The 16,936-nt window shown below is 40.8% G+C and overlaps 1 protein-coding gene across 1 annotated transcript; it reads left to right on the plus strand.

Moving 5' to 3' along the window:
• Window positions 1-226: 226 nt before the first annotated feature.
• Window positions 227-16,582, plus strand: MTCH2 (mitochondrial carrier 2). The gene is made up of 13 exons (XM_004436962.3): window positions 227-391; window positions 2,755-2,839; window positions 2,994-3,100; window positions 6,586-6,612; window positions 6,809-6,871; window positions 8,508-8,565; window positions 8,822-8,873; window positions 9,302-9,361; window positions 10,753-10,846; window positions 11,806-11,853; window positions 13,193-13,260; window positions 14,476-14,551; window positions 16,372-16,582. The coding sequence occupies exons 1-13, from the start codon at window positions 305-307 to the stop codon at window positions 16,456-16,458; spliced, it is 912 nt and encodes a 303-aa protein (XP_004437019.1). The 5' UTR covers window positions 227-304; the 3' UTR covers window positions 16,459-16,582.
• Window positions 16,583-16,936: the final 354 nt, after the last annotated feature.

Below are 16,936 nucleotides of genomic sequence, written 5' to 3' on the forward strand. Positions count from 1 at the left end.
CTTCCGGGCGCTTCCGAGCTGCGCAAGCGCAGGAGAAACCGCCGTGCCTGAGGCAGGGCGCGATCCCTACAAAGCGCATGCGCCCCTGGCCCGTAAGCCCCGCCCCGCCCCCTGCGCCGGCTCGCGAGCGCCTGCCGTTTCTCGGGGCGGGGCGGTGGGCGGGGACGGGGCGGGGAGGCGCGCGCCGGTGCGTGCGTGCGCGCGCGCCGCGGGCGGGCCAGTGAGCCGGCGGCCCTGGCACGTGATCCCGGACCGGCTCGGTCACTTGGTGGCTCCATCTGTCTGTCCGTCCGCGGGTGCCATCATGGCGGACGCGGCCAGTCAGGTGCTCCTGGGCTCCGGTCTCACCATCCTGTCCCAGCCGCTCATGTACGTGAAGGTGCTCATCCAGGTATGAGTCGTCGCCGTTCGCTTCCCCGCCCGGCGCCCTGTTCGCTCGCCGCTGCCGGGGGCGCCTGGGGATCGGCTCCAGCCTTCCCGGGCCTTCGGTCTCCCGAGATGCTGCTCCTCTGCTGTCCCGTCCTCCCCCGCAGGGACGGCTTCCACCGCCCCCGGCCCTTCCCGAGCTCTCGCCTCCTCTCCGGGCGGCGAGGCCCGCTCCTTTCCCTAGCCAACCGCCGCCCTGCCCTGCCCTGCCCGGTGGCTCCTCTGAACTTTGTTTTTTCTTCCCTGAGGTAGATCCTGGCCGGTCGCCACCGAGGGCTTCCCCACCCGCCCCTGAAATTAGCATTCATCTCTCTTCCCCCGCCGCAAACGCAAGACATGAAATCTGGTGAAGACAAATTTGAAATTAGAGGGGAGCCAACATTTTATTAGCTTTTTTTTTTTTCTCTTTTTTGCTACTGTTACAGCTGCTATTCTGTTCCGAGATTTTAGCACTAGATACCCAGATAAACACAAGGAGCTCATTCAGATGTGATAATGAAGTGGTCGCTGAGTCAGATTCCTGGGGATCCACTGAGCGCTCTCCAGCAGCACCTCCTGACAGTGAAAATCACATCTGTCTGAGCTGGGAATCAGTTCAGCTGAAAGAGTTTTAGCGAGTGGAAGCATATATGTTAGTTTCTCTTCTACTGTGACATAATTCTTAAGTGGTATTTTATATTCACAGGCGAGTAGGCCGGGTTTTAGCAGATGATAGACTATTAGATAGTATTTTCTGTTGCCTTGCTAAATTTCCCCGTGATGGACAGGTCATTCATTTTTTAAACCTTTGTTGAGAGTTGACATAATTGCATCATGCCTTGTGGCCAAGGAAGGGAGCAGTTTTTAGAATCCCTGTCCTCACCATCTAACTTTCTGTCAAACATATGCAAGACACTAGGGAGGGCCCCGTGTCTTATTCTTGAGTTGATGCTAATCCAAATTATGTGTTGCTGAGTTGACTGGTGTAGATTCAGATTCTACGTGTAAAAGCCTTCTTATAAAATGAGTTATTTGAACCAAGAACACAGACTTTGATTGAAACGTACTATGATGTCTAAAACAGAACTGGCACATGAGTAGCTAGATAGTATCCAAGATGGCAGCATTTTGCAGTAAATGAGCCCATTACTCAGTACTTCTCCAGGAGGCAGGCTCTCCTAGTGTCATTCAGAGCTCTTGCCTCAAAAACTTGGATATCCTTAATCCTGATTATACAACATCTTATGTTGCCAAGTGTCTCAGGGGTTTTGGTGAAATTCCCAAATACTCAGTTTTAAAAATATTTGCATGCTAACACTTCACATGCACGGAGCTCAGTCAGGAGTTATTTCATTGAGCAGGTTAATAATCAGAGCAAGAGAGAGTCAAAACCACGTCTTACAGCATTCATTCTCTCAAGTATCCCTTTAGCACTAAAAATCCTAAATATATTGTAGAAATAAGATGATCGTTAACTGTAAAATGGCCTTCATTAGATTGTTAATGACTGCTCGTTTAACATGGACTTCGCTTGTAATTATTTCTCAAGTGAATTATCCAGCTGTATCTGCATTTGTCCCTTTGAGTGTTTTGTCTTGCTAACCAAACATGAAGTTGGTGCTGGCTGAGTCTTCACATTTTGTCCAAATATAAAAAATGCACTAGATTTTCTTTAGAAAATATTTTTGAACCTCCTCAGTAAATGGTAGCTTTCCTAACACAAAAGTTCCCTTATTTTATTTTCAGTTAGCTATTAGTCTATCTCCACTATGTGGTATACTTTGTAGAATTCAAACCAAACGGAAACTTGGAGTTTATTGAAACCAGTCTTATCAATTGACAGAATAAAAAACTGACAAGGATGATACTTCGTCGTTGCCTTGGAAAACAAACACCACATTTTATTTTTTTATTTTTATTTTATTTTATTTTTTTTGTGAGGAAGATCAGCCCTGAGCTAACATCCATGCCAATCCTCCTCTTTCTGCTGAGGAAGACTGGCCCTGAGCTAATATCTATTGCCAATCCTCCTCCTCCTTTTTTTTCTCCCCCCAAAGCCCCAGTGGATAGTTGTATGTCATAGTTGCACATCCTTCTAGTTGCTGTATGTGGGACGCGGCCTCAGCATGGCTGGAGAAGCAGTGCGTCAGTGTGCGCCCGGGATCCGAACCCAGGCCTCCAGTAGTGGAGTGCACGCACTTAACCGCTAAGCCACAGGGCCGGCCCCAAACACCACATTTTAACTTGTGTTAAAAATTATAACCCTAATTTGTTCTTTATTCAAGACCTTGCAACCAAGGCAATCATGGGAATATTGCTTAGTATTGATATATTCTCTTGTTTTTAAAGGTGGGATATGAGCCTCTTCCTCCAACAATAGGACGAAATATTTTTGGGCGGCAAGTATGTCAGCTTCCTGGTCTCTTTAGTTATGGTAAGTTGTCTTTGATTTATTTGGAAGTAGACGACATTGAAGACTGTGATAGGCAGGAGTTACCGAAAGAAGTTATGTAGAAAGCGTGTTTCCTTGAAATTCTGTGTAACCATTTCTTTCAACTGGAATTTAAATCTCTGACTTGTGTTCGTAGCCCAGCACATCGCGAGCATCGATGGGAAGCGTGGGTTGTTCACAGGCTTAACTCCAAGACTGTGTTCCGGAGTCCTTGGAACTGTGGTCCATGGTAAAGTTGTACAGGTAAGAAGAAAATCAATTAATCTTCCCATAGATTTAGATTACCTTTTACGCGCAGTTTGTTCTACTGATGAAGAGCAATTTCGAAGATATATTTATAACCATGGCCTTTCTTCCTCTTGAAAAACATTAACTTGAAATACCCATTCTTAATGCTTTCCTGGGAAGCAAGGGGAATTTGTATAAAATGAAGTAATCAATTTTGATCTACACAACCTTCTTCCTCTGAGCCAGTTGTTCTGAGCAGAAGTTAAATACACTTATTTGATCTCCTGTTGCTCATTTTATTTCTTTGAAGGAGGAAGGAAGCTAATTAAAACATACATATTTCTTTAGTTATTTTCCTCTTGTTTCTAGTGTTATTTCTAGTAAAATCTTTTCTGTTACAAACTTATTTTTTTAAAAAACTTAACAAGATAAACATAAAAGTCAGGACAGTGGTTATTTGTGGGGAGAGAAAGGGGGACCATGCGTGGGGTTCTGGGGTAATGGAAATGATTTTCTTTGACCTGGATCATGGCTGTTTGCCTTTTAATCATTTATTACATTGTACATTTGTATTTTGTGTACTGGTTCTGTACATGTGTTATATTGTATAAATTTAAAAGTTTTTTTTTAAAAAAACCTCACCAGAGTATACATGACCTGCAGGGTAATGGTTACTTTTGGGAAGAGGGGAAGAGATGAGGGGTGGAACTTTAGCTGTATGTGTGGAATTTTATTCTAAGAAGGCAAGAGATCTTAAGCAAAAGGGCAAAGTGTTAACATTTATTTAACCTTGTTGGTAGATACATAGGTGAATTATTTTCTGTGCGTTTGAGATGTTTCGTAAAATGTTTTTAAAAACATCGTTACAGGGGCGGGCCCCGTGGCTTAGCGGTTAAGTGCATGCGCTCCGCTACTGGCAGCCTGGGTTCGGATCCCCGGCGCACACCGACGCACCGCTTCTCCGGCCATGCTGAGGCCGCGTCCCACATACAGCAACTAGAAGGACGTGCAACTATGACATACAACTATCTACTGGGGCTTTGGGGGGGAAAAAAAAGGGAGGAGGATTGGCAATAGATGTTAGCTTAGAGCCTGTCTTCCTCAGCAAAAAGAGGAGGATTAGCATGGATGTTAGCTCAGGGCTGATCTTCCTCACAAAAAAAAATAAATAAATAAGAAAGAGCTGGTCTTAATGTGGTCTGTAGTTCAGTAGTAAAAATAAAGTTTCTAAGCATTTATTTCACTCTAAAAAAAAAAAACCAAACATCGTTACATTTCTTTCTTAGTGATCTTTTTGTTTTGCCAGCTTCTTTGAACTTCATGTAGTAAAGCTTATAATTTTGATTGTACTTATTTCTCCGTTGCACCAATTACAATGTAGGTCACACAGCATTGCCCTTTGCTATATTTATAAAGGTGTTATGAATGCAAATTCTGTACCATTTGGAACAGTCCATGAGAAGGTTGTTCAGCATGAGTGTGGTTGAGAATATGAAACTCACGGGTTTTCTAGTTCATTATTCTGTCTCCTACTGGCATCAAGCGTATGTTAGTGCTGTAACTCAAAAAATGTACCAGGGTATGCTAACCAAATCCATATAATATTTTCATATTATATCAGGTAATATATCAGGTGTGCTAAATTCCAAACGTTTGCCAGCTGCTTACTTAAATAGTATTTGGAACAACCCTCCATGTACTTTTTTAGCCTTCAACGTTGCCTCTAATTCTAAAGTTTTATCATCTGATGAGCAAATCATGATTTTGTTAAACAATTTCATGATCTAATTGGTTTTAAATTCTCTTCAGTCTTCGTTGATTTGAACTGGAGAGGTTTTCCAGACAGTTTGTCACCTGGAAGCTGTTTCACCCTTCAGTCATTTTGTTGTTCTTTACACTTACTCTTGTTGTCACGCCTGGGGACTGAATTTAGAAGCACCGCTTTGCGTGGTCCGTGGTCAGTGATGGAGGCTTAATGGGCTGATGTTTTTGGTGGATTGATTCTACTCTTTCGTTTCCAGCCACACGCTACTCTGGGCTCAGAGAAAGTGTTGCTGTTTCCTAAGTGAGATTTACATATATGAAGGCAGTTGTCATCTAGTCAAACAGCTTTATGTTTAGACTTAGAGCAAAAGTGAAATTACCGCTTAAGACCAAGTCCCTTTATGTAAAGAAAAAGTAAGACAAGTTTGAGGTAACCAGACACCCTGACTGTGTGTTTCACATGTAGCCAATGAACTATAACAGAGGATTGGTACTATACTTAGTATCAAAATCAGCTTATACAGTCAAGAAAGACAAATTCAGGGCGGATGAAACTGTTAACCTTTATAAGAAAGAGTTCTATATATCTGAACAAGAATTAAATGGAAATCTGTTCAGAATAATTTAGAAGAGACAGGTAGAAAATTTTACTAATGGAATAAAAAGCGAAGTCTAGAAATGACTGAGAATTTTTAAAGATGCCTGAAACTATTAGAATTAATTCTAGCCAGAGACCTGGAATTTGACCAAAAAACATCATTTTGCTTAATCTTGATGTTTGTTCTCTTGCCTCTGATTTTTTGAATTTTTTTGAAACATAATTCTTTTACAAAAGAAAATATTATCTGTTTTTTTAATCTGGTGTGACTAGGAACTCAGTTGTCTGTTTCTTTTATTTCACCCAGCCCATCTTCTGTTTCTGAAATATCCCACAAATATATTTCCTCTTCTGAGCTCTGGCGGTATTCATGTTCTCTTCTCTAGAAGAGAAAAAAATCCTCTCTCTTGCTTGTTTTAGAAACAGTCAGATACAAAAGGAAAAGTGAGGTGATTTCAGCTATTCAGACTCAGCACCAATTCTCTGTTCTTTTGTACAGTGAAGACAGAGTCTTGCCCTAATTTGGTATTGGTCCGGCTTTTGCCATAGCCTTAGTCCTTGGCTATTTTTTTTTTTTTTTTAAAGATTTTATTTATTTATTTATTTATTTTTCCCCTCAAAGCCCCAGTAGATAGTTGCATGTCATAGCTGCACATCCTTGTAGTTGCTGTATGTGGGACGCGGCCTCAGCATGGCCGGAGAAGCGGTGCGTCGGTGCGCGCCCGGGATCCGAACCCTGGTCGCCAGCAGTGGAGCGCGCTCACTTAACCGCTAAGCCACGGGGCTGGCCCTTTGGCTATATTTTTACCAACTTATTTTCTGTTAAATGTATATGTTCAGCAAATAATGTTCTTGGATTTTTGTTTTGTTTTCCTTTTTCTTCTTTCAGATAAGAGTTTTCATGCGCATTTGCTTGTTCCTCCAGCTGAGCAATATGTTAAACTCAGCAACAAGATCATCTTAGAGACGTATTTCCAGTTAATTAGACATAGAAATTACTTGAAGATTTGCAGCAAAAAAAAAAAAAAAAAAAGCAACTATTTTACTTTCTACCAGTAGAGTTTTCATTTTACGTCCTCTCTCAATGACACTATGATAGCCCTAATCATCCTTTCTTTTCTTTTCTCTTCCTTTTTAGCATTACCAGGAGTGTGACAAAGTTGAGGTATGTTGGAGCCGATTTGTATGCACGGGCCCTTTCCCTTGCGAGTTGTTATTGCTCTTCGGTCCTCTTGAGGAGCAGGGACAAGCAGTCTATTTCCCTTTCATCTCAGTGTGTGTTGCATACAGGGTGGCAACCAGTTTGAACAGTTCTGTTTAAAACCATCAAGATACCTGTCTTCTTTCGCTTTGATTTCCAGGAGTCAGGACCTGGAAATGTACAGAAAGAAGCATCATCTTCCTTTGACCGAATTATCAAGGAGGTAAGAGATGAATTATGTCCTACGCTATTTCCCTAAATCAGAGTGTATGCAGTTGGGGAATCAGGCCTGTATGTTCAGTGTCTGTTCCAAATGAAATTAAACCTTCAATTTAATTTGGGCTTTATTACATGTATCATACAAAAAAGGGAGGAAAAAAGCATTGCTTGCTGTTTGGAATAGGTGCATTTCAAGGAAACAAATTTTGCCGACTCATTTCATCTTTAAAATTGAAGTGGTTTCTACTGAAAGTCTTCTAATAGAGTTGAAAACCTCTAGCGCAAAAGTGTTAGAATAGTGGCCAGGCCCTTTGTGTGTTGGCTGTTAAATATCCAGAAATGCTTTCACAACATTACTGTGACTTTGGAATGTTCCTGATCACCCACTTCCCCCTCCTATCTTCTGCCATTGGAGTTTATTTCTTGCCTGACTTAATATTTATGGCTTTCAGAACTCCTCTTTTATTTCTTAGTCTGTACATTGTCTAATTGTCTTTGGTGAGATCACAGTTTTCCAGTACATGTTGCCTTCTAACATATATATTCCAAAACAAACCTTACTATAGATGTGGATGGCAGATGAATCAACTTTGCTTTTTGTAAATTTTCATGAAGTGAGTTTATTTAAAAGTAAATGTACATGTATTAATATGCATTTGTGTTTTCTTAACCTTAGCTAGCCATCCTGTCCCACAAGATCTTCTCAGAACTACCATTGGAGTAGGGGTGAGGGATGTCTTAACTAAGTGACTGAAGATAATGTTCAAATGCAAAAATATGACCTGCTACATTTACAACCTCCCTCCAAGTATTGTAATTTAATTTTCTTTACTACCTCTTTTTTTTTTGATGAGGGAGATTGGCCATGAGCTAATGTCCATTGCCAATCTTCCTCTTTTTGCTGAGGGAGATTGGCCCTGAGCTAATATCTGTGTCTGTCTTCCTCTATTTTATATATGGGAGACTGCCACAGCATGGCTTGATGAGTGGTGTGTAGGTCCGCGCCCAATATCTGAACCTGCAAAGCACAGGCCACTGAAGCAAAGCATGGATACTTAACCACTACAACACCGTGCTGGCCCCTTTTTACTAACTCTTACAGAGTCCTGGACAAGAAAGATAAACTAGGATAAATATAGCAGCTCTAAGATACTGTAGAATTATAGAGTTGTGGTTGAAAAACAAATCAGAGATGTTCTGTTCTCCCTGAGATGTAGGCACAGATTAAATAGAGCCTGACATTTGTCTAGCATAGATATCAGAGACTCTGAAATCACACACAATGAGAGAGCAACTTAATAATCTAAATACAAGGCCTCAAAGTTTTATTCCCGCTTGGTTACTGTTTGCTGGTGACCCTCCTTGTTTCTTTGCTTTTGTTTTTCTTATCTGTAAAATTGAGAAGATAACAGAAGTCTGCTTTGCAGAGAGATTCTGAGAAGTAACTATAACAGAGCCTTGAAATCCTTAAGTGAAAGGTATGATGGAATGACAGTGTATTCAAGCTACTCTTCCCGACTCCAGGAGAGGAGAGCTGTGTCAATCACTTTCTTAATCTACAATATCCAGCCACGTTACTTCTCCCAGGAATTTGAGTGTTGTTTATTTAGATTTCAGAAGTGTGTGTTGATTGTTTCTAGACAACTCGAGAGATGATGGCTCGGTCTGCTGCTACCCTCATCACACATCCCTTCCATGGTACGTTTGCAGTTGATAACTGAAGTCTGATTTCTTATCTCTCTTTTATAACATGATCTCTCCTGACGGCTTAGATAGGTTGACATGGGAGTTCACTAAAGTGCCTTGCATGCATGTTTTTGTTTGCTTTCTTGTTTTGGCTTTTATCCAGTTTATCCAGATAGCATAGTGTCTTTAGGTGGAAAAACTTTTTTTTTCAGGGCTATCAAAATTTATCTCGACATAGTTTTAAAAATCTTTTCTCTGTGTTCTGCAGTAATCACTCTGAGGTCGATGGTACAATTCATTGGCAGAGAATCCAAGTATTGGTAAGTCTTCTTGTTTTCAAATATTCAGGGATATCTGTTGAAGCCAAAGTATTAGGAAATTAGTTCTTGACATTTTAATGATGCCTTAGAGTTTACAGAACAAATTCATATATCTTACATCATTAGATCTGTACAAAAACCAGTGAAATAGAAGCAGAAGGCCCCGGCAGGTTTAGGAGCTTAGCCAGGATCTCAGAGGAAGTTGCAGGGACACTGAAGCCCAAATTCACCCTGCCTCCATGTGACCACACCCTTAGATAGTGATATCGCCACTTCTATCTCCAGATTCAACTGTCTTTGCAGAATGAGGGTGGTAGAAAAGGGGTGGGGAGGGTGTAAATTTGACCTTGTCAAGTGATAATTAAACGTTTTTTTAGTAGCTCCAGAATAATCTTAATATATTTTACCTTTCTTGCTTCTGTACCTAGTGGACTTTATGACTCCATAGTAACCATCTACCGGGAAGAGGGCATCCTAGGATTTTTTGCGTAAGTAAATTGTTGATTTGTGTGTGTGATTTTTGTGTGAGTGGAAAGCTTTAATGAGAAGAAGGGCATGACTCTTTCTTTAATCCCTGGGGAAAATGTATTCGCTGTGTTTACTTCTTGTTAAGCTCTCTGTAGGCCCCTCTGACTTAAATTCTCTTGTAAAGAGTCACACTTTTGCTTCTAGACATCTAAAACGTTTGAAATGAGGGTTTTGTTTGTTTTTTAACAAATAAATTCATTCTAAGTTTCTATCCTTATAGTAAGTTCCCAATTATATACAGTTGATAAAATGAGGAAAATTAATTTTTGAAAGTGGAAAAATCACCCAACATATATCTTCCTTATCCTGAAAGAATACGTTTGTTTTTTTTTTATAATTTTATTTATTTTATTTTCCCCCAAAGCCCCAGTAGATAGTTGTATGTCACAGCTGCACATCCTTCTAGTTGCTGTATGTGGGACGCGGCCTCAGCACGGCCGGAGAAGTGGTGCGTCGGTGCGTGCCCGGGATCCGAACCTGGGCCACCAGCAGTGGAGCGCACGCACTCAACCACTAAGCCCCAGTGCCGGCCCCTGAGAGAATACGTTTTTGCAAGGCTGTATTCGTTCCCTTAAATTTACTTGGGAAGAACTTAGATTACTACCCTCATTCTTCTATTAACAACAAAAACTGCATTATTAACTAAATGGTCCTTATTAATTTCAGAGTGTTTCCACGTAATTGATTTTATTTGAGTACCATAAATACTCTGGGAGATAAGCAGGATAGCTATTATTCTTCTCATTTTAGAGATTTTTAAAAAATTGATGCTCCAGGAAGTTCATTTGCTGCCGGCCATGTAGGTGATACGTGATGGAAGTGGCATTTGAACCTTGGTCTTCACTTGGTGGGGTAATGTTGGTCCCCTAGTCCATGCTGCCTCACCTACGTCACCCAGGCCCTGCAAACATGTTTTTGATGTCTCTCACCTATATCTATGTTTGGGCCATTCTCATTTTGTAATTTTTCTCATCTTTTGCCCTCCCAAATTTGAATATCAAATAGTTAAGCAAAAACCACATTTAAGTGTCTTCTCTGAAATAGGCAAAGTTTTGGCCTCCCTGCTTATAGTTCTTAATATTAAGGTGAGCCGTTGGTCGTAGCTTGGAGGGGTATAGCTGACCTGCATTTCAAAAATGCAAATGAAAGTCATTAGATATTAGTCTCAAGTACAGTTATATTAACTACAATGAACTAGTTACAAGGGCTAGATTCTGGTATTCCATATCTTTTCAGTTCTCTGGAATGTGTTGAAATCTCTAATTCTTTGAGAAGTGTTTGTATTGAGTGGATTATCTTTTTACTGGTCACATTTCTTGGTTCTTCTTATTTTTATTGTTTCTTCATGCAGGGGTCTTATTCCTCGCCTCCTAGGGGACATCATTTCTTTGTGGCTGTGTAACTCACTGGCCTACCTCGTCAATACCTATGCACTGGACAGCGGGGTAGGTTGTGACCTTGATGGGATGTGCTGGCGCTGACTTTATTGTATTCACCCAGCAGCTAGGTCAGCTTTAAAGGAAGATGGCAGTTTGTTATGTGCCAGACTCGTCGTTATATAGTTAAACATTAACCAGTCACGTTTTCAAAGGCTGATGGGGTGACCTATACTGTGTACCGTAGAGAGATGCACCTTTAAAGTCCCTAGGCTATGGCAGAGCAAGCCCAAGAGGTCTAGCCCTGTCTCTGTGCTGCCGGGAGATCTCTTCTCTGTTGACACCCAGCTTGAGAGGACACCATGAAGCAGGACGGTTTTATGGTACATTCAGGGGGTTTCGTCTGTCCGAAGTGTTAAGGGGACTCCTGTATTGGGCTTTCTAGAAACCTCAGCCTGGGAGGTTTTGAGAATCAGCCTTTCCTAGAAGTAATGTTTTCCCTGCCTCAGCAGTCGTGGGCCTCTTTGCACACGGGCAGCTCCATAGCATGGTGGAGAACAGAACACACCAGGGGGCAGGACTGAATCCCTGTTGTAAGCTTCTTGAGTATAGAGGCTGATCTTCTCCAAAGCATCTGGCACATCTAGGTGTATATAGAGGTAGTGACTTGTCCCTCAGATATATGGTATGTGTGATTTCCAGGGACTGTATTTCTAGGACGTGGGTAAAGGATACCAATCTCATTTTCTTTTGTTTTTGGAATCTTGAGGCTATTACATTTATTCCTAAGTCATCTTCATCTAATATGAATTTGTCTGTTAATGTTGAATCAAGCTGATCGTTTTGACCACTGCCTTTTTGTGCTCGTAATCGGTATTTTATGTTTTCATCCTCAAAATTAATTTTCAGGCTGTCAAAGAAACTAATAATTTAGAGATAGAATATATTGATATGCTTGGGGACAGTTAGCTGTTAATATTAGCTTAATTTTCTTACTCATTCTAATAAAGGTTTTCTTCCTTTTTTAGGTTTCCACCATGAGTGAAATGAAGAGTTATTCCCAAGCAGTCACAGGAGTGAGTTTTTAATTTTTATTTATTTATTTTTATTTATTTATTTATTTATTTTTGTGAGGAAGATCAGCCCTGAGCTAACATCCATGCTAATCCTCCTATTTTTGCTGAGGAAGACCGGCTCTGAGCTAACACCTATTGCCAATCCTCCTCCTTTTTTTTTTTCCCCCAAAGCCCCAGTAGATAGTTGTATGTCACAGTTGCACATCCTTCTAGTTGCTGTATGTGGGACGCGGCCTCAGCATGGCGGGAGAAGCAGTGCGTCGGTGCGCACCCGGGATCCGAACCCGGGCCGCCAGCAGCGGAGCGCTCGCACTTAACCGCTAAGCCACGGGGCTGGCCCAGGAGCGAGTTTTTTAAAATCCTCTTAACCTTGTAGGAATAATGGTGTTTTGTTTTAAATTTGGCCTGTGTCATCATTGCTTTAAAGCAACCAGATGTGTCGCAGGAAGGTGTCTCCAATTTGTTAATGTTTGTCGGAGGTCAGAATAACCCGGAGTTCCTGCACCACAGTAACAGTCATAACAGGCCCACATGGTTTGGCGCAGTTCAGCTTTCAGAGGGGGGCGTGTGGCATTTCTCCTCACAGCTCTGCCTTGATTCTCAGGCTTGCTTCTCGCTGCATCCTGCTGATCCTATGCTGGAGAACTTCACCTCTTTGTCATTATGGAGTCTTCCAGTAGTTGACTTCTAAAGTAGTTTCCATTGTCTTTGGAAGGATGCTCGTGTTTTCTTATTTTCTTCAGGAGTGTTTTGAAATGCTTCATTGCATTTAGTTGTATTTACTTTTTCTCTTAAATAATGCAGTTCAGTTTTATTTCAATGAGGACTCAATCACGGAATAAAAGAAGTCTTCTGGCGTTTTGTTAAAATGTTAGACGTAGTGGTATGTTCAGAAGAGGAAGCACCTCCAGGCTCAAAAATATGAGATTTAGGGGCCTGCCCAGTGGCACAGTGGTTAAGTGGGCGCGCTCTGCTGTGGTTGCCCAGGGTTCGCAGGTTCAGATCCCGGGCGCACACTGACGCACTGCTTGTCAAGCCATGCTGTGGCAGCGTCCCGTATAAAGTAGAGGAAAATGGGCACGGATGTTAGCCCAGGGCTGATCTTCAGCAAAAAGGAGGAGGATTGGCATCGGATGTTAGCTCAGGGCTGATCTTCCTCACCAGGAAAAAAAAAAAGAAGAAGAAAAGAAATTTAGTCTTTCCTTGGATACTGAGAAAGCAAAACCAATGTTGGAATATTTGACCACAATGGCAGTAGGCCTTTAAGAGAGAGTAAAGAAGAGAATAAAGAAGACTAGAAATGACCTAATAACTTAGCTGTCTTTTTACCATTTTACAGTTTTTTGCCAGTATGTTGACCTATCCCTTTGTGCTTGTCTCTAATCTTATGGCTGTCAACAACTGTGGGTAAGTGCCTTGCATTTCTTATCCTCATAGTTGGCTGCCTGTATGCCTGACAGGCAGAGCAGTCCTGAAATTTGAAGAATTAAAATACAGTTGATATTATTACTAGATTTCCTAATTTTTTTCTCTATATGCCCTAATGCACCAGCAGCATCAATTTATATACCTAATATCCGTTTTTGAAATAGAGAAGGGTATAATTAATAGTTCTGAAGTACTTATAAATAATGTGCACTTGCCACTAGTATAGATCCTATCCTCAAAAGGGCGGGATATTTATGAAATTATTCTATTTTAAATCTTTATCCTTTTTTTATGGAAGTTACAAGAGGTTTGTCAGGTATTGACTGACAACCTATGCCTGTTTTTCCTGGGGGCTTCTTGGAGAAAATGAGTTTTAAAGAAAGAGACGTAGGAAATTTGGTCCATGGAAAATTTCTTAACCTTTCACGGTATTGGTTGGGAATGGTGGGTGGTATGGTGGATACCATCCATTTCCAACTTGTAGATGCCAAGTGACTTTACCAAGTTGGACAGAAGTTTTGCCTGTTAATTTAATTCAAAATTCTGTTCCAATACAGTACCTGACACAGTGTGCCATAAGGCATGTAATTGTTTTCAAACAAGATACCGAGTAGATAGCTGTGTGGAGTTTTAATCAGTTATCATATTCCATATCATGTTACATTCTGTTCCTTTTGTGTTTTGTAGTGCAGCTGCCACAGTTTAGCCTACAGCATACCTGAAGGATGAGTTAAATGTGTTATTATTACTCCTTACAGCTTTTTAGAGAGGAAGTGATTATGGGTTATATCTGAGTAAGGGCATATAGTCGTTACTGTTGATATCCGTTGTTATAATTAGGTTCTTTTGAACACCACTTAGTTTTTAAATCCCCTTTCCCTGCTCTTTAATCATATAATTGCTATGTTCTAGAATTTTATTTGTCCACAAATTAAAAACCTAGATGTTTTAGAAAATACGTAACTGATTGAAGTTTCTGTTTGTTTTTGGCTCAAAACCTAAATATAAGGGAGGGAAATCCTTTTTTGGATGTTTGATCTTTCCCTGCTCCAATATAATTTGTTTCATTAGAACTAAAATTGCCTCTCAGGGAACCTTCTAGTTAGGAGACTATTTGACAAAGATGTACTGAACTGCTGAGAGAATGTTTTGTAAATAGTAACTTGAATTAGGTAACCTTGTTTCCTGTTTCAGGCTTGCTGGTGGATCCCTTCCTTACTCCCCAATATATACTTCTTGGATAGATTGCTGGTGCATGCTACAAAAAGAGGTACTTTTCTCTCATTCTGTCTTCCTCTCTGTCTCACTCTCCCCCTCTTTCTTTCTCTCCCTCCATCTCTGTCTCCCCCCACCCCCATATTTTATTTTGTTTTGTTTTTCTTTGTTTTCTTAAATAATGTCTCTGGAATCCCAGGTTAACTCTTGTAGCTTACTCTTTAGCTACTAATCAATGTATCCTTTACAATGTTCCATATGTCACTCGGCCATAGTAGTGAAGTGTGCTGCTTAGAAACCATCAAGAGGGGTAATGAAGAAGAATCCTGAGATGTGATCTAGAAGCCATGTGAGTGATCACATTCACATTACATGTAGGATCCAGATGCACAGTTATCCTTGTTGTTAAAATGATGGCCTTGATTTCAGATTTTTTTTTTCATTAACTCCTCAGAATCTCCTTATGTATTCAGGTGTTTTCCTACAGTATAGTATAGAGGAAACTAAGAAAGAAGTTGTTTATTGATGACGTTATTTGTCACAATGATGTTGATAGAGCTGGTCTCTTACTACTAGAGTCTTGTTTAGTGGATGATTTTGTCCAGACTCCAATTTATTGTTTGTTATTGCTCTGAGGTATATCATCTGCAACCAAAAATTCTTGATCGATATAGGCAAAGCTTTACTAGGAACCAAAATAATAGATGGGCTGTGTGTTGAATTTGACACAAGATCACTTAAAATGGCCATCAGTGTAAAGCTGTTTTTGAGTGGGAAGCACTCTTTAAAGGGTTGTAGAAGAAAGTGTATGAAGAAGGTCTTTGTTGCGTTGTATTATGGCCCTAGTGATCTATATGAGAAAGGCCTTTGTGCATAGAGCTCAGGCTTCCGCAGCCTCTACTCCAAATGAAAAGGCCTGAGTGCTCTGGTTGCTTTTGCCCAGCAAGCCCCTCTGCGAATCCAGGCTAGAACACTTAAATGATTTTGGTGCAGACCTAACAACATCCTGGGTTTCATTCTGAGTTTTACACGCTATTGGACGTCTCCCATTGTGGTCCTCATTTAAAAGGAAAGATGGCCCTTCTTTCCCTACTTTCTGACTAACCCCCTTCTATAGGAAGAAAGCAGATAGAAAATGCATTAGGGTATCAGACACCTTACCTAGGGACCAGGTGGTCCTATAAGTGCTTAGACAATAGCAAATCTCGATTGGGCACTTACTGTATATCGGGGATCTTGCCAAGAGCTTTCCATGTATCGGCTCATGTAATCCTCCAAATAACCAGATGAAGATAGGTACCATTCTTCATCGTCCCACTTCACATGAAGACCCTGGGACTTGGAACAATTAAATAACGCCAGCTACGGAACCCAGGGTCACACAGCCTGTACTGGGAGAGTGGGATTTGTGTGCCGGCTGTCTAACTTCAGAGTCTACTCAGTTAGGCTCCCAAGATTATTACTTTAATTGTTAAGATTTTTGTAAGTACTCCCTAGAGACCTGACCATTCCATTAAAAAATGAATATAAAAGGTAGCACTTATTGAATGTTAGGACTGTTCTCAGCACTTTATATATATTGACTCATTTGATAACCCAGCTAGCAAGTGGCAGAGCCAGAATCCAAACTAGGCATTCTGTCTAAAGAAGAAATTCTTGCCTTATCCATGGGCAAAATTGTAGTCAGTTCCGTAAGAGCTTAGCCTGAGGTAGAGAGTACAGATCGACACTCTGTAGTGATGGTCCCAGTTTTGTCCTGGTCATTTTAGTCTTGTCTCCTTGAAACATGCCCACTTGGATCTCTCTGCTGATTTGGACTGGCCGACCTTGTCTTCACGCTAGACTTTATTTGTATTTATTTTATTTTTTTTCCAGGGAAATATGAGCCGAGGAAATAGCTTGTTTTTCCGGAAGGTCCCCTTTGGGAAGACTTATTGTTGTGACCTGAGAATGTTAATTTGAAGATGTGGGGCAGGGACAGTGACATTTCTGTAGTCCCAGATGCACAGAATTATGGGAGAGAATGTTGATTTCTATACAGTGTGGTGCGCTTTTTTAATAATCATTTAATCTTGGGAAAATGGAAGTGTTTGGTGTCTGCCTTATTTGTTCTTTTTTCCCATCACAACATAATTTACCACTGATGTTCCCCTTTGGTTATTCTGAAACGGGACATGTTTGCTCTGGACTCTTTATTTTTCTTAAACGGAAAAAAAAAAGTTGCATGTTCCTAAAGGTACAGGCAGGTTGTCACGTGATTTGAGTCTCAGTTTAAGGCTTTGTAAAATGAAGGGTACAGTCCCAAGAAGAAAGAGAAATAATTCTATAAAACTTAAGAAAATTAATAAGGCAAACTATATAGGAGGTTATGAATTACCTTTTCTTTAGTAGATGCTAAAATCTCAGCAGCATCCACTGGAATCTGCCTCACATTGTATGC

The sequence above is a fragment of the Ceratotherium simum genome, chromosome 34 (genome assembly GCF_057802395.1).
Source record: "Ceratotherium simum simum isolate JZ-2026a chromosome 34, ASM5780239v1, whole genome shotgun sequence".
NCBI classification, from domain to species: domain Eukaryota; kingdom Metazoa; phylum Chordata; class Mammalia; order Perissodactyla; family Rhinocerotidae; genus Ceratotherium; species Ceratotherium simum.